This window comes from Entelurus aequoreus, linkage group LG05 (genome assembly GCF_033978785.1).
Source record: "Entelurus aequoreus isolate RoL-2023_Sb linkage group LG05, RoL_Eaeq_v1.1, whole genome shotgun sequence".
Taxonomy (NCBI): Eukaryota; Metazoa; Chordata; class Actinopteri; order Syngnathiformes; family Syngnathidae; genus Entelurus; species Entelurus aequoreus.
The window spans coordinates 60,186,434-60,209,446 of NC_084735.1; the positions used below are offsets into that span (position 1 = coordinate 60,186,434).

Genomic DNA, 23,013 nt, shown 5'->3' on the forward strand with positions numbered 1-23,013 from the left:
CTGCTTGTGTACGAAAACTAACTGATCAAGTATAGCAACTTAAGGATCAAGTACGGAAACTAACTTACCAAATACAAAGAAACTAACTTTACGGAAACTAACCATTTAAGTACATGGAAACTGACTGATCAAGTACATGGGAACTAACTGACCAAGTACAGGGAAACTAACAGATCAAATACAGGAACTAATTAATAAAGTACAGGGATGCTAAGTGATTAATTACAAAAACTAACTCATCAAGTACACAGAAACTTACTGAACATGTACGGAAACTGATTAATAAGTTACTACTATTTACTTCAGTAATTAGTTTTTCTTTATAATTTTTTTTTACAATATGTGTATACATCGTATTTTCTGGTGTAGTTCTTTGTTGTTATTGTTTTATGTTGTTGTTGTCGCTCTCTGTCTTCCAAAATTCACCTCTGTCTTCTGTGTTTTCTTTTTTGCATCTCCTCCTGCTCCAGTCCGCATACCTACCAACCCTCCCAATTTTCCCGGGAGAGTCCCGGATTTTAGTGCCACCATTCTTACGAATTTCTCCCGATTTTTACCCGGACAACAATATTGCGACACCAACCTTAACTGAGCGCCGTTTCCGGCCGGACAATAATAATGGTTACACCTCGAAGTCAATCAGAATGGAAGAAGAAGAAGCAGAAGAAGAGACATCATGTCTAAGACAAACTAAGTGATTAAGTACGGAAACTAACCGATAAAATACACAGAAACTAACTGATGAAGTACACAGAAACTAAATGATCAACTTCATAAACTTATAAAATACACAGAAACTAACTAATAAAGAATGGAAGCAGTTCTACGCTCCGATTGCTTCACCAATTTAGTTTACACGCTGTGTTATGTGTTTAAAGTTTATTTCACATGTACATTAATTAACTTGATGAACACCTTTGCAAGGTGCTGTACAAGCTGCCAGTGAAAGTGATTGTAGTGAAGGTCAAAAGCTCTCCAGAGAGGACACTTTACCTCCTGGTGGCCGTATTAATACAACATGTGTCCATAATACACAAATTATTGTCTAATTCCGGGGGCCCGGGGGTCAATTTTGGCTCGCAGCTCGTTTTTTATTGGCCCTCTGCAGATCATAAAAATTCAATGAATTCATTATTACTATATGTTATTAGCAATGCTGTCAAACAATACATTTTGAAAATCAGATTAATCACACATTTGATTTTTCATTAATAAGTGTCGCTAGTAGTATTAACTTGCTCGCATGATTTCCATTTACTTAAAAACATTAATTAAATTAAAAAAAGACCCCAATATTTGGTCACAAATGCAATTTTACTGTTAAAATAGAAAGTAAAAGAGCAAAATAAATTGTGTAAATAATCTGCGTATGTACGTGATGCAATACTATTTTTCATGATTAACAGCGATTAAAATAATATTTTTGTGATTAATCGCATGAGTTAACTTATTTTTGACAGCCCTAGTTATTAAAAGACACTAATTTTCTTTGTCACCTATAACACATTGCTAACTTGGATATTTTTTTCAGCTAGCTTAGCATATAACATACATTGTTTTGCTTTTAGCCTCTTTAACATACAAAATGTATCCAAGTGACCCCCACATCCTTCAATTTTACTAAATACAGACCTCGCTGGAAAAAGTTTGGACACCCCTACTCTAATAGAGGCTTTGCAGCTGACGTCATCAGCCACGTGACATTAGCTTGGCGGCCATCTTGCCGGTCACCAGTTCACTGCCGGTCAACGACTCACACACGCTTTCTTGTTTGATCTGCTGCTATTTGAGCTTGGAAATGCCGGAAACCTGCTGTGCTGTTGGATGTAGCAATAGACGAGGCGATAAACCAAATCTTAGCTTCGGATCGCGGCGTATTGTCGTGAACGATGGAAACCTACGATGTACACAAGGATATGCAATGAACACTTCATATCAGGTATGTAAACAAACTATTCACCCCTGATTTGTTTCACAAAATGTGAAATAATACAAAATGGGATGATACAAATATGATTGTTGAAAATGCTGGGTGCATTTTTAGAAAGGCAGCAAGAGCAGCAAGGCAGGGAATGGGATGATTTCTTCAGTTCACCCCCCCACCCCCGCCTCTGTCTGTGTGATGCTAGGTACCGTTTTTATTTTTTCATGATGCCTCATCTGATTGGCTCGAAAACTTTATCAATGTAAATGTTGAGCTTCATATTGGAATTGAACAATTAATTATCATGAGTGAATGCATTAGGAAATTTCAAAAAAAATTATGATGGACCTTGTGAAACAATTTTTTTCTAATGAAGCATTTTTGAACAAGAGGCTTTTTGTTACTTCATTTGGCACAAGGTAAAATCTACATTGGTAAAATTTTCAAGCCATTGGCACAAGGTTAACATTTTTATTGGTAAAGTTTTCAAGCCAATCAGATGAGGCATCATGAAAAAATAAGAAAAAAATAAAAACGGTAGCAACTTAAACAGACAGGTATCTGAATGATTTCACTCTATTCAGTTTTTTAATATGTCAAGTTATGAAATGCCATTACAAAACAAATTGAACTGTATATATCCCCATCAACAACGTGCTTAATTATTTATGGAAGTCATTATGAATAATGTGATTGTTTAATTATTTCAGGTGCAAAAAGCGAAGATCCACTATCCCCAGACTATGTGCCAAGTATATTTGAGCATACCCAGTCACCTCACAAACAAAAACTCAAATGTTCAATGAAGATCTTTGAGAGAAGACAAAATCTCAAGCAGCGTAAGAGAGACCGCGAGAGGGCATTGGCAGCAGCAGCAGCACTTGTCAATATTTCCCAGTCTGTCCCTTGTGAAAATGATCAACTACCCGCTGGTGAATATGTGGTGCACACTGAGATTCGAAAAGAAGGCAGCTTAATCCACTAGATGTTGAGGGCACCAGAGGATTAGCTGCTGTCCGTATCCATGTAGAGAGAGTTATTGGACTCGCAAGACAAAAGTATCCTTCAGCATATTCTATGTGCGATGCTGATGGTTTCAGCCACTGACAAGGTAGTGATGTGCATGGAGTGGCTGTCTTCATACGTATTAATGTCTCCAGGGCGAACAGGGATGCTGCTGAATGTGAACATGTTTCACCCAATCCAGCCATGCAGGTACAATGGCAGCACAGGATCTGACCATCTTTCGCTGTTGCTACCCAAGGTCTGAGGGGAGGATCATTCATCCGTTGAGAGTGTTTTACCTGAAACAGATAATATGACATACCTTATATTATTATCAGTCCCTAATTTGGATATACATGTAATATACAAGGCTAGACCTCTTACTGTCCATTTATGCATATTTTACCTGGCATTTGGTACATTTTCTCATAAATCATTCATTAAATTAGCCTAAAAATTTAAACCTGGTTCATTTTGGGCAAGAAACCAAAATGAATTATCAAGCATGAATTCTAAAAATTATTTTTGTAGAAACTGTTTCATAAGCTCTATACTGAATAGTTGGAAATTATGTAATGTTGTTTTATTGTAGGAATTAATTTCTCAGATTTCAATATGAAGCTCCTGGAAACAGTTTTTTACAAAGCAATTTTTGATAGAATTTTTTTATAATATTGTTTGGTCACATCCTTAAACTGAATACGATAAATTTTCAGGCTAATCTTTTATTACAAAAAGCCTCCTGTTCAAAAATGCTTAATTAAAAAACTGTTTCACAAAGTCTATAGTAGTTTTTTGAAATTATGTAATGCATAGAGAAAAATTGGAAAATTTCAATATGAAGTTTGTGAAACAGTTTTTTAATTAAAAGCATTTTTGAACAGGACGCCTTTTGTAATGAAAAAAAGCTTAACAATGTGAGTTTTCATTAGAATCACTTCAGTAGTTTTTTCACAATCACACTGTTACTGCTACGCGGATTTGTAAACAGAGAGTAGGCTTTTCTGTGTGTGCTTTTTCCTTACCTTGGTCATGAGAAGAAATCGATTCTTGTTTGGAATCTGCCATATCAGCCCATCATGCACAAAACCTGCTGTAAAATACTTGTAGGCATCCAGACTCTTGTATGCCTTAAGGTCCTTTCCAGTGTACGGAGATGGTGAATCGACGAGGTAATTATAAATGTCTGGATATGAGAGATCAGGCAGGTCGGCTGTTGCAAAATGCTTAGGTGATTTTAGCATGCTTCTCGGTAAAAGGTACGGATCCGTTGTGCCAACAAGGTTCAACTTCTCTCGGTAACGTTTCTTGGACTCTTCATCCAAATGCACAACTTCATTGGATAGCAAATCAGCCATAATTCGGATGAAATCGGTGAAAATGTAGCGCAGAAATCAAACTGAATCTGTACGAACACGTAGGAACGAGCTGACCGGTTGACCGGCAAGATGGCGGCGTAACACAAAGTCACGTGATAAATCCACGTGACTGCAAAGCCTCTATTGAATAAAATTTTGGTTTTACATAAAGGTATTCATGTCACGTGGTGGACACTGGACTATAATGTACGTGTTCACTAAACATGTCAGGTGTACTTTAAAGAAGCACCAAGTAACTTTTCAACCTTTTCAACCTTCATTAAATATTTTTATATCTTTTGGGAAATACATTGATTTACATCTAGTGGAATGACACCTCTGTCTTGGCCTTAGGGTTGTCTTTATCACCTTCACTGGCACTAATTTCCCCCAGGGATAAATATAGTACACTAAGCATCTTTGAGGAGGGTGGCAGGAACCCTGCCACACAAAATAATGTGCACACTGCTTTAAGGTATATGTCACTTCCCCTTTTCACATTCTTTACAGAGACAGAAGTTGATGCGAACGCCTACATGCAATTATTGCTATCATGGCCAAAACTGCAAAACAAAAACAAAAAAAGAAAAGTATTGTCTGAGGAGACAAAAAAAAGGAAAAAGGGAGGCTACACGGATACAAAGACAATCAAGGATATGTTCCTGCTGGACTAGTAAGTACCTTTGGAAGTTCAAATCAAAATGCTAATGCTAATGTTAGCTATCAGAAATTTGTGTGGTTACAATTATCTTGAACGTTTGCAGTTCCACACTGAGAACGACCAGCCATGCAAAAAACTCAAAAGTACTGTATAAAGAAAAAACAATGCAATTACTGCAAACATCAAATATAAAGTTTGAGTAAAATATGTAGGTTCCTACTATGGAAAGATCAGTTATACTAAATTATTTGTCAGTTTGTATGTACGTGATAGCAGTATCGGATGATTTATGACGCTATACGCTGGTCCTCATGAGAAATGTGGTCTTCCTTCAGGCAAAACATTACTGCTTTGCTCCACTTGCACTGCCAAAATCAACCAAAACTGAAAGTTCTTATGTGGGGCTTTAACAATCGGATTCAGAATCGAGATTTATTGGCCAAGTATGTTTAGCACACAAGAAAAAAAGAAAAACGCAAAGCTACCAAAGAACAACGTCAATCAACAACGTCTAAAAAAACTGATGAAAAAAATATGAATGGAATGCAAATAATGTATACCCAGGACATCCCTCAATAAAGGTAATCACCGGAAACAGGAAATTGCAAGTTGTGCGTGTGCAACTACTTTTCTCTCTGAGGTGAGCTGACGGTTTGTGTTGATGGGATTTTAGTTCTTCATCCTGTTCATCTGCACGTGAGGATGCCTGCTAGAATTAGGTCACGGACAAAGAAGTGGCCTTCTTATTCAAATGGTGAGACGTCATTTAGCGTAACGATTGGGGCTTGTACTTTTCAATATGTTTAAAAAAAGGTAATATGCCACGCACACACCCACACACACAGTGATTTCTAACTGCGCACACGTGCAGTCCCTAAAAGACAGCAAATCAAGAGGCAAAAAGAAAATAAATACGTCACGAAAACTTCTCTTTAAATGAGACCTCAGACTGAATGAAGCCAACATTTTTCTCTGGGTTTCTATCTGGCTTTAGTCAAGAGGTTGGTATTGCACACTATTAAGATGCAAGATTTTATTTTGTGTGTGAAAAGTTTGCTGTTGATTTACACTGAAAGACCACAACAAATACCTGCTAAACTTGTTTGCATTTACAGATATTGTACTGTTGTTCTATATACATTGCATATTCCTTAGAGCTGTTGATAAAACAATAGCCGCTATTCAAACTTTGTGATATGTTGGCTTGTTTTTGTCAAGAGCCTTCTAGAGACTAGATTAGAAATTTAAAAAAAATTGTTGATGTATTCAATGTTCTGCAGGGCCAACTGTATCAGGCCCAGGTGGATAAATGGTCCAGTCAGATGTATCCACAACCTGAAGCTACGCCAGCCGACTCCCACATGTTCAACTTGGACTTCCTCCTTTCCAACGTGTCCGACACGCTCTTCACAATGACCCAAAAACCATGTCATTGGACCAGTGAGCGGCAAAACAGTGAGTACTGTATAGCTCATAAAATATGTTTGTGGTTTCAAAACTCTTTTATATGTAAAGTAATCTGTTCAAAAGTCAAACTGTCATCATTGTAAAATGTGCCGTCTATTGCTCTACATTTCCAGATTCTTGATAATGGATTAGATTTATGGTTTCTTCTTAACTCATACAATAGAAGTAATTGTATTAGTTTTTTTATTTATGTTATATTGTCGTAAAAAACACACTTGTTAAAACAATATAACAACAACAACATATTGTACAGTCTTTCCCAAAGAACTACAGTACATTTGTGGCATTGGATTTCAGGGTCAGGGGAATTACACAATCATCTAATTTGCATAATTGATGAAGGGTTTTAACATCCATCCAACCATTTAATGATTTAAAATAAAACTACATTTTACACAAATCAGTAAAGGATGGAATATACTCTCGCGTCGCGTATCTTACTTACCCCCGACGGCGTCTTGTTTGATTTATAGTTCTTCCGTGGGGGGTGGCGCCAGACATGTAATTCTCGTCCAAAACACTAAGGGGCAGTGTGCCTAAAAAGAGCAACTGCAGCTGTTGTTGACTAGATACTGTTTCCTTCTTGTGGAGAGTGACGACAGACAACCACAACATGGACATCCATTCATTTGCTACCGCTTGTCCCTTTTGGGGTTGCGGGGGGTGCTGGAGCCTATCTCAGCTGCATTCGGGCAAAAGGCGGGGTACACCCTGGACAAGTCGCCTCCTCATCGCAGGGCCAACACAGATAGACAGACAACATTCACACTCACATTCACACACTAGGGCCAATTTAGTGTTGCTGATCAACCTATCCTCAGGTGCATGTCTTTGGAGGTGGGAGGAAGCCGGAGTACCCGGAACCTGCGCATTTACGGGGGAGAACATGTAAATTCCACATAGAAAGACCCCGAACCCGAGGATTGAACCCAGGACCTTCTTACTGTTTTCATGATCCGCTGCCCGGATCATGTTCGTTTAGCTTTTGACTCCCTCAGTTCCTGTTTTGAGCACCCCTGGGTTTGTGTTTTTAGTTGCGATGACTGCAGATTGTTTTCACCTGCCTCTGATTAGTGTTCGGGACGCTCACTACTAAGCTACTTATATCCGGATTTCGCCACACTCAGTCTGGTTTTCTTCTTTTTTTTTTTTTTGGCAAATATATTTTATTGAATTTTGCAGTTAAAATCACATTTGACAGTCATACTTTGCTCACACAGACCATTCATACATGCACACATCCACTCACACATACTCACATGCACACTTGAGGAGAGAGGTGCACTTGGGCTGGCACTGGCTCAGGATCAGCAGACGAACCAGACTATAGCAAGACGGATGAATATTCCTCGGCATCAAGGATCCTCAGGAAGTGATCACTCGATCACCTTCCGGGGACCTCTCCACCGTTCACACTTAAAAAAGAAGAAGAAAGTCACTTTTTCGTGGCTTGATCAGATGCAAAATTTTTTTTAAAAGTGACAAAAAAAAAGCAAGTAAACCGCGACAAAACCATATCAAAAGTGACACAAAAAAGCAATAGTGGTGTGGGAACAATACAAAAAATAATAACAAGGATAAAAAAGGAATACAACTAAGAAAAAGATACAGCAATGTTTTAAAATGTCTATAAGTTATGATTCAATATATGTAAAGGCTTCCAAGTTAGTTCCCATTTATTCTGTTTGTAGAGTTTATAAATCTTATTTTTTCAAGAGTCATTACATTCACAAGTTCATTTACCAGTTCCTGAAGTTCGGTGCAGATGGGGTTTTCCACTCTTTGAGAATGAGTCTTTTGGCCAAGACCATCCCGAGAAGCAACACAGCTGTACTATATTTTGGAAGTTTTTGTGTTTCTGTAGACCACCCAAACAAGATTATCCCTGTCAGGGACACGTTATATATATATATATATACCCCCGAGTAATAAACGAAGATGCTGGACAAAATGGTTGAATAATTGGACATTCCCAAAGCGAATGAGACAGTGATCCTTCAGCTGATTGACATTGATCACAAAGTGGAGATGTATCAGGATAAAATTTGTGTAATAAGACTTTGCAGTAATAGAAACGATGAATCACTTAGCCTGGTTTTCTTATTTGCTTTCATGCAACAAGTTACGTCGTTTACCCTTTAGATTCTAAGATTCTTTTCTTTTTAGCTATTCCGTTAGCTTCCCGTGGGTTCGGCAGGCTGTATTTTTTAATTTCTTGAATGATTTATGGACATTAAATCATTTTCTTACCTGCACGCTGCATCCGGAGTTCCGTCTGCATCTTGGGAGAATGATCCGAGCAGTAAAGTGTGACCCCATCGTGACAGAAGAAAACCAGCATATTGTTCTTCCGCAGCGGATTTTGAAGAGCTTGACGAAGGTACGTGGAGGGTGCTAAAAGCGATGAAAACTGCGACGCTCCGCTATTTGCCCGAGGAGAGCAAGAACCTGATGTGGGGCCCTGGAGGTTCGCTGGTCCCCATCAACTCCGTTTGCCCGGCGACATCGCCACACCGCCATTCCGGACGTGTCAGCGAAGACAGAAGCCTTCCAAGAAGGCTTTGTCTCGCTGTCAAAACGCGCCAACCTCTCAAACCGCCATCTTCCCCGTCTCCTCCTGTGCCCGCTCCAAGGCTGCCTCCTGTGCCAGCACCACGTCTACCTCCGGTTCCTGCTCCACGGCTACCTCCGGTTCCTGCTCCACGGCTACCTCCAGTTCCTGCTCCACAGCTACCTCCTGCGCCAGCGCCACGTCTACCTCCGGTGCCTGCTCCACAGCTACCTCCTGCGCCAGCGCCACGTTGACCTCCGGTGCCTGCTCCACAGCTACCTCCTGCACCAGCGCCACGTCGACCTCCGGTGCCTGCTACACGGCTGCCCCCTGTGCCTGCTCCAAGGCTGCCCCCTGTGCCAGCACCACGTACTGTCATGATCTGCTGCCTGGATCATGTTTGTTTAGCTTTTGACTCCCTCAGTTCTTGTTTTGAGCACCTGCCTCTGATAAGTGTTCGGGATGCTCACCTGCTCCGGGGCACTAATCAGAGAGCTACTTATTCCCGTTTTTCACCACACTCAGTCTGGTTTTCTTATTTGCTTTCATGCAGCAAGTTACGTCGTTTACCCTTTGGATTCCTGAGCTAAGCTTTGCTTTGCCATAAGCTTTTCTTGTTAGCTGTCATTTAGTTGTAAATAAACAAAACTGTTCAATGACAAAATACTGGTGTTAGTGTATGGTCATGTTTAGAGTTCACAAATGTCTGAAAGATTATTGACAGAGAAAAGAAGTGTTGAGTGTGAGAGAAAAACACGTATGTGCACAAGAAAGATTATATGTCGGAATTGAACCTGCACGACACAATAAATAAATAAATAAATAAAGTTCCACCTGTGTTTCCACCAAAAACTACACAGGCAGATTTAGTTCTCAAGGAACCTTTCAGAGTTCCTCCTAGCTAGGTGGAACTTTTCCATGTGACCAGGAACCTTTTCTGGGGCGGGCTGTGCTGTCGAAAGCTGATTGGTTGAACACAGTTGGGGGAGTAAAGTAATACATTAGTGCATTATTTAAGCAGTACATTAATGCAGTAGTACAGTAGTACATTATTACAGTAGTATATTAGCACAGTAGTACAGTAAAGTGTGAAGTATATTTATATAACACTTTTCTTTAGCGACTCAAAGCACTTTGCATAGTGAAACCCATTACCTACATCTTTAAGCTACTTTAAACCAGTGTGGGTGGCACTGGGAGCAGGTGGGTAAAATGTCTGGCCCAAGGAAACAGGATGGCAGAAGCGGGGATTGAACCTGCAACCCTCAAGTTGCTGCAACAGCCGCTCTACCAACCGAGCCACACCGCAATCAGACACACCGCGATTGTTCTTCATCTGCTCAAAATGTTGCATGTTTCTTCAACAGTAGTATAGTAGTACAGTAGTAGGAGTACATATATTTTTTCACCATTAGTACAGTAATATTGCATATTTGTTTACGCTAAATATTGTTTTTATGGTTGCAACCCCCTGAAAAAAAGGGACATGTTGAGAATGAAAAAGTTTCACAGGAGTACGGTTGCATCGGTTCAACCTTTGTGGATTACATGACCTGATTAGTTGGTGTTCATACATGATTAATACGATCATTGTTTGTGATTAATCGCATGCATTAATAAATAAACACACTAATGTATAAATCATAAATTGTCTTCCTCCTCAGATTACACGACTAATGCTGACATGATTCAACCGGGCTTGACGCCTCTGCAGCCCAACTTGGACGACTTTATGGACATACCAGGTACTTCCTACTGTATGCAGACATTTACATGTATATCTTCTGAGATGTTCAGAAATATTACACATACACCTAAGGATGGGGATTAATAGGACTTTTATGAAGCCGTTTCCATTTTTGATTCTGCTTAACAATTCGGTCCTTTATTGATTTATTGATTCTTACTTTAAAAAAAAGGATAACTTCTCACCCTATTTATAAGTTAAAGCCCCTTACCCAACGGCGGAAACTCATTTCGGTCGCCTGTACCTGTGATCTTGTAATTTCAGTCTCAACCCAAAACTAATGACCATAGGTAAAGATAGGAATGTAGATCGACTGGTAAATGGAGAGCAGTGCCTTCCGGTTCAGCTCACTCTTCAACGTGACGGACCGATGCAAAGTATGCATCACTACAGACACTGCACCAGTGCGCTTGTGGTTCATATTAGCTACTCTTACCTCACTCATTAACAAGCCCCCAAAGTACATGAAGGAGAATCTCCCGATATGGCACACTCCACCCTTTCTCGGGCAAGAACTCGGACTTGGACTTGGAGGTGCTGATTCTCATTCCAGACACTTCAAAATCAGCTGCAAACCGATTCAGTGAGAGCTAAAGATCACGGCCAGATGAAGCCAGCCGGACAACATAATCTGCAAAAAACAGATACATAATCCTGCAGCCACCAAAGCGGATCCCCTCAATACCCAAAGTTATGAACAGAATCTGTGACAAAGGGTAGCCTTGGCGGAGTCCAACCCTTGCAGTAAACGGGTCCAACTTAATGCTGGCAAAGCAGTCCAAGCTGTGACATCATTCATACAGGGACCCGACCGCCACAATCAGACCGTCAAATACTTGGTATTCTTGGAGCACTCCCCACAATATTTCCCAAGGGACATGTCAATTATCGAACTGCAGCCCAGGTTTTCTTGATGCCAGGTGCCCATATGAACACTGTAATGGTGTTTCTGTGACACGCACAAAAGTCCTGGTACAAAACATCACTGGGTTCCGATAAGGGTGGCCGTTTTTTCCAATCACGCCTCTCCAGGTCTCACTGTTGTTGCCTTTGTGAACATTGAAGTCCCCCAGCAGAACAAGGAAATCATCAAAGGGAGGACCCTCCAGTACTCACTTTCGTGAATCCAAAAAGGACAAGTACTTTGAACTGCTGTTTGGTGTAACAGTCATGACCTAAACCACCACCCAGAGGTTGTCCTACCCTCTCCTCTACTGGGTTAAACTATCAACATACTGGCTTTGAGCTGGGGAGCAAAAAGTATTGTCACCCCCGCTCGTCACCTCTTACTGTTTGCCACACAAGAGTAAAATAGAGTTCAATCCCTATCGAGAGGACTGGTTCCAGAGCCATTACTGTGCATCGAGGTGAGTCCGACTATAGCCAGCCGGAACGTCTTCATCTCATGCATCAGCTCAGGCTCCTTTCCACCCAGAGAGTTGATGTTCCACATCCCAAGAGCATGCTTCTATAGCCAAGGATCGGATACTAAGGTCCCTGCTTTCAACTGCCACCCAAAAACAGGAGTATGTGCCTGGGCAAGGATGGTTTTGCCTTATCGTAATGAGAAAAACAACTGTTTTGATTCAAACGAGCAATCCTAACTGTCAAAGCCAACGACAGTTGTTGAAGTGCAATTTCCCCTCCTTAGCATTGAGGTATTGTGTGGCAGAATGATCGCTGTGGATTGACTATGACCAGTCCACATTAGTCGGAATCCTCCAAGTAAACATTTCATTCACCTTCTGTGACCAGAATGTTTGTAACTTCTATTAATTGTTGTAGGCTAAGGCCCTGTCCATATTAAGCCAGATAAATCCATAAATAAATAATTATTTAGCCTAAACCCTGTGTCAGCCACACTAACCCATCGTTTAAGGTTCCCCTCCTTGGATAATTTTTTACACAGGTAAGTGCGCCGTGTATTTCTTGAATTTCCAGCTCTTAGCTCGGTGTGGACTGATCGATCGTTTGAAAAGGGAGTTCGGAGAGGAAGTGACTTCAGAAAGACCGCGCCCCACACAGGAAGTGACGTCAGAAAGAACGCACCACAGCCAGCTTCATAACAACCGGTTTCCACTCAGAGGTAACCACTAGAAAGATGGAGGCAGGTCATCCAGACATGCCCGTGTTTCTCCTTCTTCTACATGTACAAGGCGCTTGTGGAAATCACACATGAATACCTTCAGAGAAGGAAACACGCGATTGCAGCTATTTTGAATAGAATACATCTCAGATGGCAACATAGCAATGTTGAGCGATGGTTTTGGATAAAGCCTGGGGAACGGCAGCCTGGTGGGATATGTTTGTCAATGAGTATGTTTTGCCAGAGAAATGGCAAGAGATCTTTTGAATGTCCAGGTCAGCTGTGATTCTACTTACTGAAAAACTTTGTCCATTTGTCGAAGGAGAGACAACAAGAATATGGGCTTCCGTGGATGTGATAAAAATGGTATCGTGTGCTTTGTATTACCTGGCCGACGAGGTTAGACTACGGAAAACAGCGAATGCGTTTGGACTGGCAAAGCAGACTGTATCAGTTATTGTCTGCGATGTATGTCGACCGATTACTCAACGTCTAGGTCCAGAGTATATAAAGTCACCAAAAACGGAGGTAGAAGTTCAAGATCTTGTGGTAAATTTCCATCAAGCCCATGGTATGCCACAGTGTTTGGGTGCAATTGACTGCACGCATATTGAGGTCAAGAAGATGCCGTGTAATTCGACGGATTTCATCAACAGAAAGAGCAGGTACTTTTACTGCGTACAAGCGCTGTGTGACTACATGTATTGCTTTATGGATGTAACTGTGAAATGGCCAGGCAGCGTGCGTGATGCCTGCATCTTCGGTAATTCCGCCATTAGCGCCGCTGAAAGATGGAACCATCCCCTTGTGTCCTAAACAACTGCTGGAAGACGAAGATCCGGTCCCTGTTTTTCTTTTGGGTGACCCAGCTTATCCTCTGATGCCATAACCTCATAAAAGAATACCCCAACGGTGGAGTCAACCCACAACAACAATACTTTGGGTATTCCCGCCCCATGGACATTAACAAGACTGACCTACCATTTGTTGTGTATGCATGTGTTTTGTACTCTATAACTACTGTGAAGCCATGAAGGAGCCGCTAAACGAGCAGTCAGTGGTTGCCGCCGTCGAGTATGACCGCCAATTTCAGCCTCCAAGCACAGGCTGGATTGCAAGAATGGACAATGAAGGTGAAGGCAAAAGAGTGAGGAGTGTCCTGACCAGATATCTATATCCTGATATTGATTGTTGTAAAATGTTCTTTATCACATTATTTACTTTCACATGTCCATTAAAGATGTGATTAATTTACGATGGCTCAGGTATGATTCACTACAAAAGGGCCCCACAGCACACTGGATTCCAGTTAATTAAAATACCACAACACTGGATATTGTTCAGATAATTTAATTTAAGAACTTGCACACAAAGCAACACTGCAAACAAGTGTAAAAGGCACACAAAGCCCAGCAAACTATTTACAATGTAGTAAAGTGCAGTTCTTCACACTGAAGAGAAGTGCACAGCAAATTGTTTACAAATTAAACTACACAAAAGACAAGAATATCATCAAGGTAGACTACCACAAATCGATCCAGCATGTCCAGCAGAACGTCGTTGATTAATGCCTACAAGACAGCCGGGGCGTTCGTTAGTCCAAATGACATGACCTTATACTCAAAGTGACCCAGATGCGTGTTGAATGCTGTCTTCCATTCATCTCCCTCCCTGATTCGTACGAGATGGTATGCATTTCGGAGGTCAAGTTTACTAAAAATGGTTGCAGGTGCGAGGGGCTCAATGAAAGAGCTCAGGAGGGGTAGAGGATATTTGTTCTTCACCGTGATGTTGTTCAGTTGATGGTAGTCAATGCAGGGACATAGCAAGCCGTCCTTCTTGCCCACGAAGAAGATGCCCGCTGCCACTTTGAGGGGATGATGATGATGACCGGAGGGGAGGGAGTCCGAAATGTATTCCTGCATGGTCTGTTTCTTGGGTAGGGAAAGATTGTATAGCCGGCTAGTAGGAAGGGCAGCATTGGGAACCAGTTCAATGGTGCAGTAATATGGTCTATGCGGGGGAAGAGAGAGTGCATGTTCCTTGTTGAATACAGCAGCCAGATCATGGTAGATGGGGAGAATATTGGAGAGATCCGTGGGAGGTGAAGCGGGCTTAGGACTGCAAGGTGGGGGAACTGCAGACCTAGACAGTGAGCCTGGCACGCAGTACTCCAGGCCAAGATCTTCCCTGTGGACTAAAATATATGGGGGTCGTACTTCCGGAGCCATGAGCGGCCGAGGACCAACGGGGCGATTGGGGAATCCAGAACCCAGAGGCTGAGGGTCTCAGTGTGGTAGCCCGATAGGGTCAGGGATAAGGGCTCCGTGCGGTGGGTTATGGGCCCGAGAGGGTGTCTGTCCAGGGCTTGTGCCGGTAGAGAGATGTCCAGGGGAAGAAGAGTGATACGAGCTTGGTGAGCAAACTCCCGGTCCATGAGGCTGTTGTCTGCCCCTGAATCCAGGTAGGCCCCAAAGGTCAGACTCTTTGAGCTCCAGGACAGGGTTGCAGGGAAAAGAATGCCAGGGTCGTTGTTGGCTTGGAGAACGGAGGTGTGGCTCACTAGGATTCAACTTGTTCGTGAGCCTTGCCCTTTTGGCCGTCCGGCCAACCCGCAGTGGAGACATAGGCGCTGCCGAAATCTCCTCTCGCGTTCTTCCGCCTCTAGGCGTGACCTGCCTAACTGCAAAGGCTCCTCCATTCCGGCCGGCACGGGGGATGATATAGGTTGGTACATGCCGGTTTGGTTAGCTGAGCGAGCGTTGGAGACATGAGTGGAGTTTAAGGAAGTCCGTGCCACCACGAATGCCGGTCTGGCGTCTATGTTGTGGGCCCGTGGGCTTGTTCCGCGTTTCGCTCGATCAGCCTTTAGTCCATCTGGAGTGCCAGCACGATGAGGTCCTGGTTAGACGCTGGTCGGTCCCGCAATAAGATGTCCTTTATGGCCTCGCTGAGACGCCTTGTTCCCCCATTTGCTGTCGGCCGCCAGGGTGCAAAACTCAAGGCGACAGAGCGGGAGCCCTGCTGAATGGAATTGAGATGGGCGGCGGCGGTCCCCCGTCCACAATTGGTCAAAAATGGCCCAGAATTCCTAGCGGAAGGCAGGATGCCCAGCCCTTTGTTCCTGTCAACTGCTACTGTGACCCACCTAAGAGCCCTACCAGCAAGGAGTGACAAAACAAACGCAATCTTGGCCGCATCAGATGCGTAACGAGAAGGCTGGTGTTTGAAAATTAGCTCACATTGGACTAAAAATAAAATGTCAAAGTCCCCCTCAAAAAGTCTGAGGCTGGCAATCTTCGGTTCCCAGACATGAGGGGTTTCCAGGGAGCGGCTGCCAAGCACCTGGTTCCGGCGCAGGGGAAGACGGTATGCTCGGGGTAATAGTGTCCATTCTAGCCAGCAGGTTGGTGAAGGCAGCCTCAAGCTTGTTCTCCAGTGTCGAAAAACGATCTTGGTGCTGCTGGAGTACCGTGTGCATAGCCGAGAATTCAGGAGTCGTGGGGGGTCGGGAAGGGAACGTGGATCTCACTTTGCCACTACCGTCTGATTCTGCCATGGCCAGAACGCACTGTAAAGGCAGAGACGTCTTTTTGCCTTACGCGTGTTTATTAGCACACGTGAGTGACGTTTGTAAGTAAACCAAATACGTGGTGTTTGACTATGTGATGCATTTAACTGGTGAGTATTAACGTACATTGTTGAAGGTGCGTGTTGTGAGAGATACAGAAGTCCATAAGGGGCAAGGCAGCCTAGGAGGTCCGTGGGCACGCAAGAGGTCAAGGGCAGGAGCGAGGCGTCAGAGTCCATGTCCAGGCAAGAGGTTGAGATCCGAGAAGGCAGCAAGAAGACCAGAGGGAGTCTGGGGAGACGAGACACACAGCTCGAATCCAGGGAATTGAAGAGGAGCTGCAGGATGACGACACAGGACCAGACACAGTGAGCACCGAGGAGGGGAAACACAGAGAGTGAGTAGGCACATGAAAAGGAGCTAGGAACATGTGGACATGTTCTGGCACTGGAACGCAGGACACGCTGGTTAAAGGAAGGCGTCGAGCGCTCATCAGCGGTAGATTGCAGAGGCGCGGCCGCATTAGGAGACGAACGCCCGTGGGCGTGTCCAGAGGCACGCTCAGAGGAGCGCACAGAAGAATGAGAGGCAGCAGGTGCTTGAGCCGCAACATAATTAGCAGCCAACAAGTGACAGCTGTTCAGATGATAATTGTTCAAGGAAAAAAACAATATTCCTGCTTGTTGTATATTCCATTGACAGAAGTCAATTCACATTTTTTGTCACAAAGCTAAACCTGTCAAGTCATAATTATATAGTACACCTTAATCAAGTTAGTGTTTTAATTATTTTTTTATTGGAGTTCACTCCGCTATGAAATATGTTGTGTGTAATTATTATTATTATTGATGTCAAGATCACCAATAATTTTACTTTTACTTGGCTCCTCATTAAGTGTTAGTGCTGAAATGTAGATATCCATCCATCCATCCATTTCCTACCGCTCGTCCCTTTTGGGGTCGCAGGGGTTGCTGGAGCCTATCTCAGCTGCATGCCGAATGCAGCAAATATAGATATGTTGTGGATAATTGAATATCAAATAAGATGACAGATGGCAATATAAAGCACAAACAGCATCCATCACAGTAAGGTTCAAAAGCATTATTAATATGCAAGTGGTTTACTAAAATAACAATTTGAATATATGTTTGTTTTTACAGACATCTTTATGAACTATTTTGGCCCAACATACGAGCAGACAACAGCTTTTGCTGACCCAGGCTTTTTTGAAAGTTCATTTGTCCCTCCCATACACACTTCTCAGCTGCTCATTGACACCCAATCTACTCAGGTAATATCTATCTATCCATCTATCTATCTATCTATCTATCTATCTATCTATCTATCTATCTATCTATCTATCTATCTATCTATCTATCTATCTATCTATCTATCTATCTATCTATCTATCTATCTATCTATCTATCCATCTATCTATCTATCTATCTATCTAGTATGTAATCACAGTACTAGTATGTTCTATCTATATGTACTAGTATGTTATATCCTAGTCTGTACTAGCAGTACTAATCTTTACTCGCAGTACTTGTATGTGTTGTTGTCTCTGTCCAGGCTTCATCATGTTCTCCTCAAAGCGAGACGAGCAGATTTAGTCAGGACGTCAACAAATTCCACTCATCCAGCATGTCTTCATATGGGACATATGGAGAGCCTTCACACGCTGATCCTTTGGTTTCGGAGCAGACTACCAATGTTGATCATGTGGTCTCCACAACAATCCCTTTTTTCCGCCCACTTCCCTGCCACAGAATGGGCTATCACCCAGCGGCCACCAGCGTGACCCCGACTGTCATTACTCACACCGCCTCCACCATGGAGAGCACTCAGCATGCCCACAGCTACCCTCATCCGGGGCACACAAACCCGCAGCTTCCGTGCCAGTCTATCAGCTACATGCCCGTCATGTCAGGTCCGGCCCAAGCAGTCCAGCCGCCTGCTGTTGCAACCAGCTGCTTTTCAGCGTCTGAACAAATGGCGACCACGGAAATTAGCTGGAAGCACAAGCAAAAGAGAGCAGGACTGAGGACAGTTGGTCATCCTGGAGGTCTTTCTTACCACCCGCTGGCACCCACTAGCTGCCTGGCTAAGCTGCTGTCCACAGGTGCCCTTCAGCTCGTGTTTGTTCGCCAACACACCACATGACTAAACTGTTGATTTGTGCTTACAGGGAAATCGCCTGTGGGTTTACAAAGCAGGCATGTGGCAGTCAAAGGTCAGAGGTCATCATCTCCCAGTTCTTTGGTAAGCAGTAACGCAATCAGTAATTTGTTCAGTATGAGTTCAGTTTGGCTTGAAATTATTTGCATTCAGTCTATAGCAGACCTGGGCAAACGGCCCGCGAGCCGTATGTTAAAAAGGAACTGCACTTTTTTTGGAATTTTGCCTATTGTTCACAATCATTATGAGAGACAAGAACAAACGTCTTTAAAAAAAAAAAAAGATTTTAAATATGATAAAAAAAAGGCTTGAAAAATGCGGCTAATGGGAGTCACCGTTGTAGCCTTAAATGCCCTCTAAAACAACTTCAAAACCCTCCAGCAATGTTTTATATACTGTTTATATACACTGCAAGTCTATATATAATTTAGTAACAGACACGTTCATAACAATATGTAATATGTCTAATATTTACCGTATTTTGATCATTTTAATTGTCTGATTTATTCCGCGCATTGAGTTCTGTTTCCATAGTGAAGTGAATTATATTTATATAGCGCTTTTCTCTAGTGACTCAAAGCGCTTTTACATAGTGAAACCCAATATCTAAGTTACATTTAAACCAGTGTGGGTGGCACTGGGACCAGGCAAAGTGTTTTGCCCAAAGACACAACAGCAGTGATTAGGATGGCGGAAGCGGGGATCGAACCTGGAACCCTCAAGTTGCTGGCACGGCCACTCTACCAACCGAGCTATACAGCGCACGTCTGACTTCTGGCCACATTTGTGTGCCTATTTCCGGAATCAAACACAAGTGTGTTTTCCAATCATGGCAGACTTGGTAACCGACAACAAAGACAACTATTTTTGGAAACATGAGGATTCACAACCTTATATTTTTTAAGCCAAATATATACTGCTACTCCTTCTTCTTCTTCGTTTGGATAAAGATGTTGATTAGAGGTGTAACCACTATACAACTGACCAAGCTCTCGTCCACACCTGCCAGACCACGATTCCCATTAGGATGGCGGTATATGGGACAGGATGTTATGATGTGGTCTGCAGTCTGCTCCTCTGCACCACACTCACATGCCGCAGATGAAGCCATACCCCATTTGAACATAGTTGAGCGGAAGAGGCCGACGCCAGTACAAAGGCGATTAAGCCTGACCCAAGCAGACCTGGGAAAGCATATTCCCGGTGTTGATGTATTGGCCTCAGGGATGTAATCATGGAGTCTGGAAGAGTTTTCCCGCCATTCCATGTTCCATCTGTAGTCCGCCCAGTTTGCTACACTGCCGTTTGACTGGTTAAAGTCATTTAGCAATTCCAATGCAGCAGGGACAAATGGGTGTCGGTGTCCTTTAAGTGGAGGAGACAGAAGCCGGTCATGAAGAAGGTGCCCAGACTCTAGTGCTCGGCGTGCAAGAGACAGTGTGGCTCTCTTGGGACAAAGCTCGGATGGTTCAATACCTGTTAAGATGGAAATATTGTCCGTTGGTGTGGGACGCAGGCATCCAGTCACTAAACGCAAAGCGTCGTTAATCGGCTTATCTATGAGACGAATGTAAGCACTTCAACACCAAGCAGGTGTGCAGTACTCAGCGGCAGAGTGGACCAAGGCAAGGGTGGCTGTACGAAGTATAACACCGCCAGTACCCCAGCTAGATCCAGCCAGTCGTCTCAAAAGCGCGTGTTGTTAGCTTTTTGCGTAGTGACTCCAGTTGTCGGCGAAACGTGAGTGCACTGTCCAACTTAATGCCGAGATATGTTGGTTCGGCAGAAAAGGGTGTCCGCCCTGAGATCGGTAGGTTTGTGAGTTCAAACCCCGGCCGAGTCATACCAAAGACTATAAAAATGGGACCCATTACCTCCCTGCTTGGCACTCAGCATCAAGGGTTGGAATTGGGGGTTAGATCACCAAAAATGATTCCCGGGCGCAGCCACCGCTGCTGCTCACTGCTTCTCTGACCTCCCAGGGGGTGAACAAAGGGATGGGTCAAATGCAGAGGACAACTTTCCCCACATTTGGTGTGTGCGTGACAATCATTGGTACTTTAACTTTAACTTAAAGACGTCCACAACAGTGATGTTAAACTCACGTTATGCCTCACTGTTGTAAAGGTGGAAGGCTGCCATCACCGTTTTGGTTACACTGAGCTTCAACTTCCATTTCCGGAGATAAGTGCTGCTTATAGAAGCGAGCACGAAGGAAGAGTAAAACGTTGGAGCAGAGGGAAGCCGGGAGCGGGATTTGCAGCAATTTTGACGCTATTTATATGGAACTTGGAGCCAAGCTTACCCAAAATCAACAGGAAACATCCCCGGCCAGCTGGACCAGATGAACACCTGTCATTTGAGTGACACCCTTTTTTATTGATCAAAATACACACAGCACACCATCCATATGTGTTATTACAACTGCAGTGCATGCACTGTCTGGCTAGCTCAGCTGTGTACAAACAAACCATGAAATGTGGGCTAATACTTTACAGATACTGTAATATGATTATTCATGTTTTTCAGTCACTACAAATTGGTGTTTTATAGCAGTGTTTCGTGTTGCTGTAGAAGCTATCTCATCTCTTGCCGTAGTTAGCTTTTAGAGCTAATACCGTAGCACGCCGATGTGTTACTACGATAGAAAGAGTTCCTCAGTGTTCGCTCTTACAGTAACAATTTCGCTACAGCTTGGTTGTTAGACAGGTTATGGAATGTAAATGAAGCATTGTTGATGGTTTTTGAATGCATTTTTAAAGTGATTTAGAGGTAGAATGTATTGCTCCCATTAGCTGCTTTGCTAACCGAGCTGATTTTTATATGTTTAAAAGCGAAACAAAATTTAAAAAAAAGTGTTCTTGTCTCTCATAATGATTGTGAACAATAGGCAACATTCTAAAAAAAGTGCAGTTCCCTTTTAAGCTTTTCAATCCGGCCTGCCAGACGTCCCCAGATTATTTTTCTAAACCTTTACCAATCGAAACTGCAGTACGATGTGCAGTGCATTTTTCAAACTACTTTAAGTCTTAAACTATAAAGAGTAGGGGTGTAACGATTAGTCGACTTTTTCAACAAATGTCGATTATAACATTTTTTATCACTTGGGTTTTTTCGGGCGGAAGCGGAGCCGCACCGCCACTCGCAAAAACATCGCCAGTTATAACATGTTAAGTGTGAGAACATTTCCTCCTAATCTTGTTAAAAACACGAATACCTTGCTTTTTTTGCAAAGTGGACCTTGTTTTTATGGCAGTACATCTGTGATACGCAAGCATTTAATGCGGAGGCATGATGTCGGATGTCTGGTGTCAGCATTGGTAAGATTGTTAGGTTGTGCCTTGCTCGCAAGCCTAACAAGTGTGAGACGAAGTTGTGTGAAAAATAACTTTATCATTTTAGCCAAAGTCAGCCAGGTAAATTGTCTACATCACAGCAAGTACTTTTTAAAGCAGCGTCATTTTGCAATGCCTTAACATACACACAGACACACACAGAGACAGACAGGCACCAATGCGGAGGTATGGTAAGATTAAACATACAATAGCCAACTTTTTAAGAATTAATCAATGATAGAATTCTACACATTGAGTTTATTAGAGTGCTAAAACTGCCAAGAGTTAATCAATAGTCAATATACCAGCTTTTGAAACACATCATCACCAGATGCTTTTCTTTTTGAGGAAGATCAACATTGTGTTTTGTTGTTTTTCATTGCTGCTATTTTAACAATTTTTTAATACATAAACAAGGTTAATTGTTTTTTGTAGCACTTTGCCTTTCATTTATTTTTAATTAATACATTTCAATAATCATTGCAATTTTTGAAACAGCTGTATGAGCACCATAGTTTAAGTATAAATAAAAATGTGTCATCTTTGTTGTTCGTAAGTAAATGCTTAAAATACCTTAAGCCGCGTTTAAAAGTCGCTGGAAAATTTAGGGCCAGTAAATATGTGTAGGGTTATTTGACTAGTCGACTAATCATTAAGATAGTCGTTGATTAATGGACTATCAAAATAGTTGTTAGGGTCAGCCCTTATTGGGACTATTTCAATGGTTAGAATCTGTGCTTTTGAGCGCTATATGAGTTATAACTGCAATCTACGTCAGAGTGAGCAGGGTTTGTTTATGGCAGCCATCTTAAGACGTGAGTTTCAGGTAGGGACACGGAAGAAGATTTCTACAACAAAGTTCTTTTTTGCAGAAAAGTAATATTATATAGATTCTACTATGTGGATCTGTGGGTGTTTTTTGTCCTCTGATTTCATGTTTCGCCATGTTTGTTGCATATTTCACTTTATTGTAAAAGATCGACCTTGAGACGGTCATCTCGGGAAGTAAAGAGGAGAGATGTTCATGTTCTTAATTATCAGTGTTTTATCCAGGGCCGGCCCGTGGCATAGGCCGTATAGGCAAAAGCTAAGGGCGCCGTCCATCAGGGGGCGCCACGCCAGTGCCACAA

At 42.6% G+C, this 23,013-nt stretch overlaps 1 protein-coding gene across 5 annotated transcripts in view; it reads left to right on the top strand.

Moving 5' to 3' along the window:
- LOC133650827 (carbohydrate-responsive element-binding protein) overlaps positions 1-23,013 on the top strand; it is a 92,334-nt gene that overhangs the window by 22,680 nt on the left and 46,641 nt on the right. For 4 of the 5 annotated variants that reach the window (XR_009826317.1, XM_062048504.1, XM_062048502.1 and 1 more), the window contains exons 6-10: positions 6,229-6,403; positions 10,631-10,711; positions 17,531-17,661; positions 17,943-18,492; positions 18,559-18,632. Coding sequence is in view for 4 of the 5 variants with exons in the window: in XM_062048504.1 (XP_061904488.1) it covers positions 6,229-6,403; positions 10,631-10,711; positions 17,531-17,661; positions 17,943-18,492; positions 18,559-18,632 (1,011 nt within the window). In the remaining variant the exon portion in view is untranslated. Of the gene's footprint in view, positions 1-1,762; positions 1,940-6,228; positions 6,404-10,630; positions 10,712-17,530; positions 17,662-17,942; positions 18,493-18,558; positions 18,633-23,013 lie in introns of those variants that run through there. The other variant, XM_062048505.1, reaches the window with a different exon arrangement.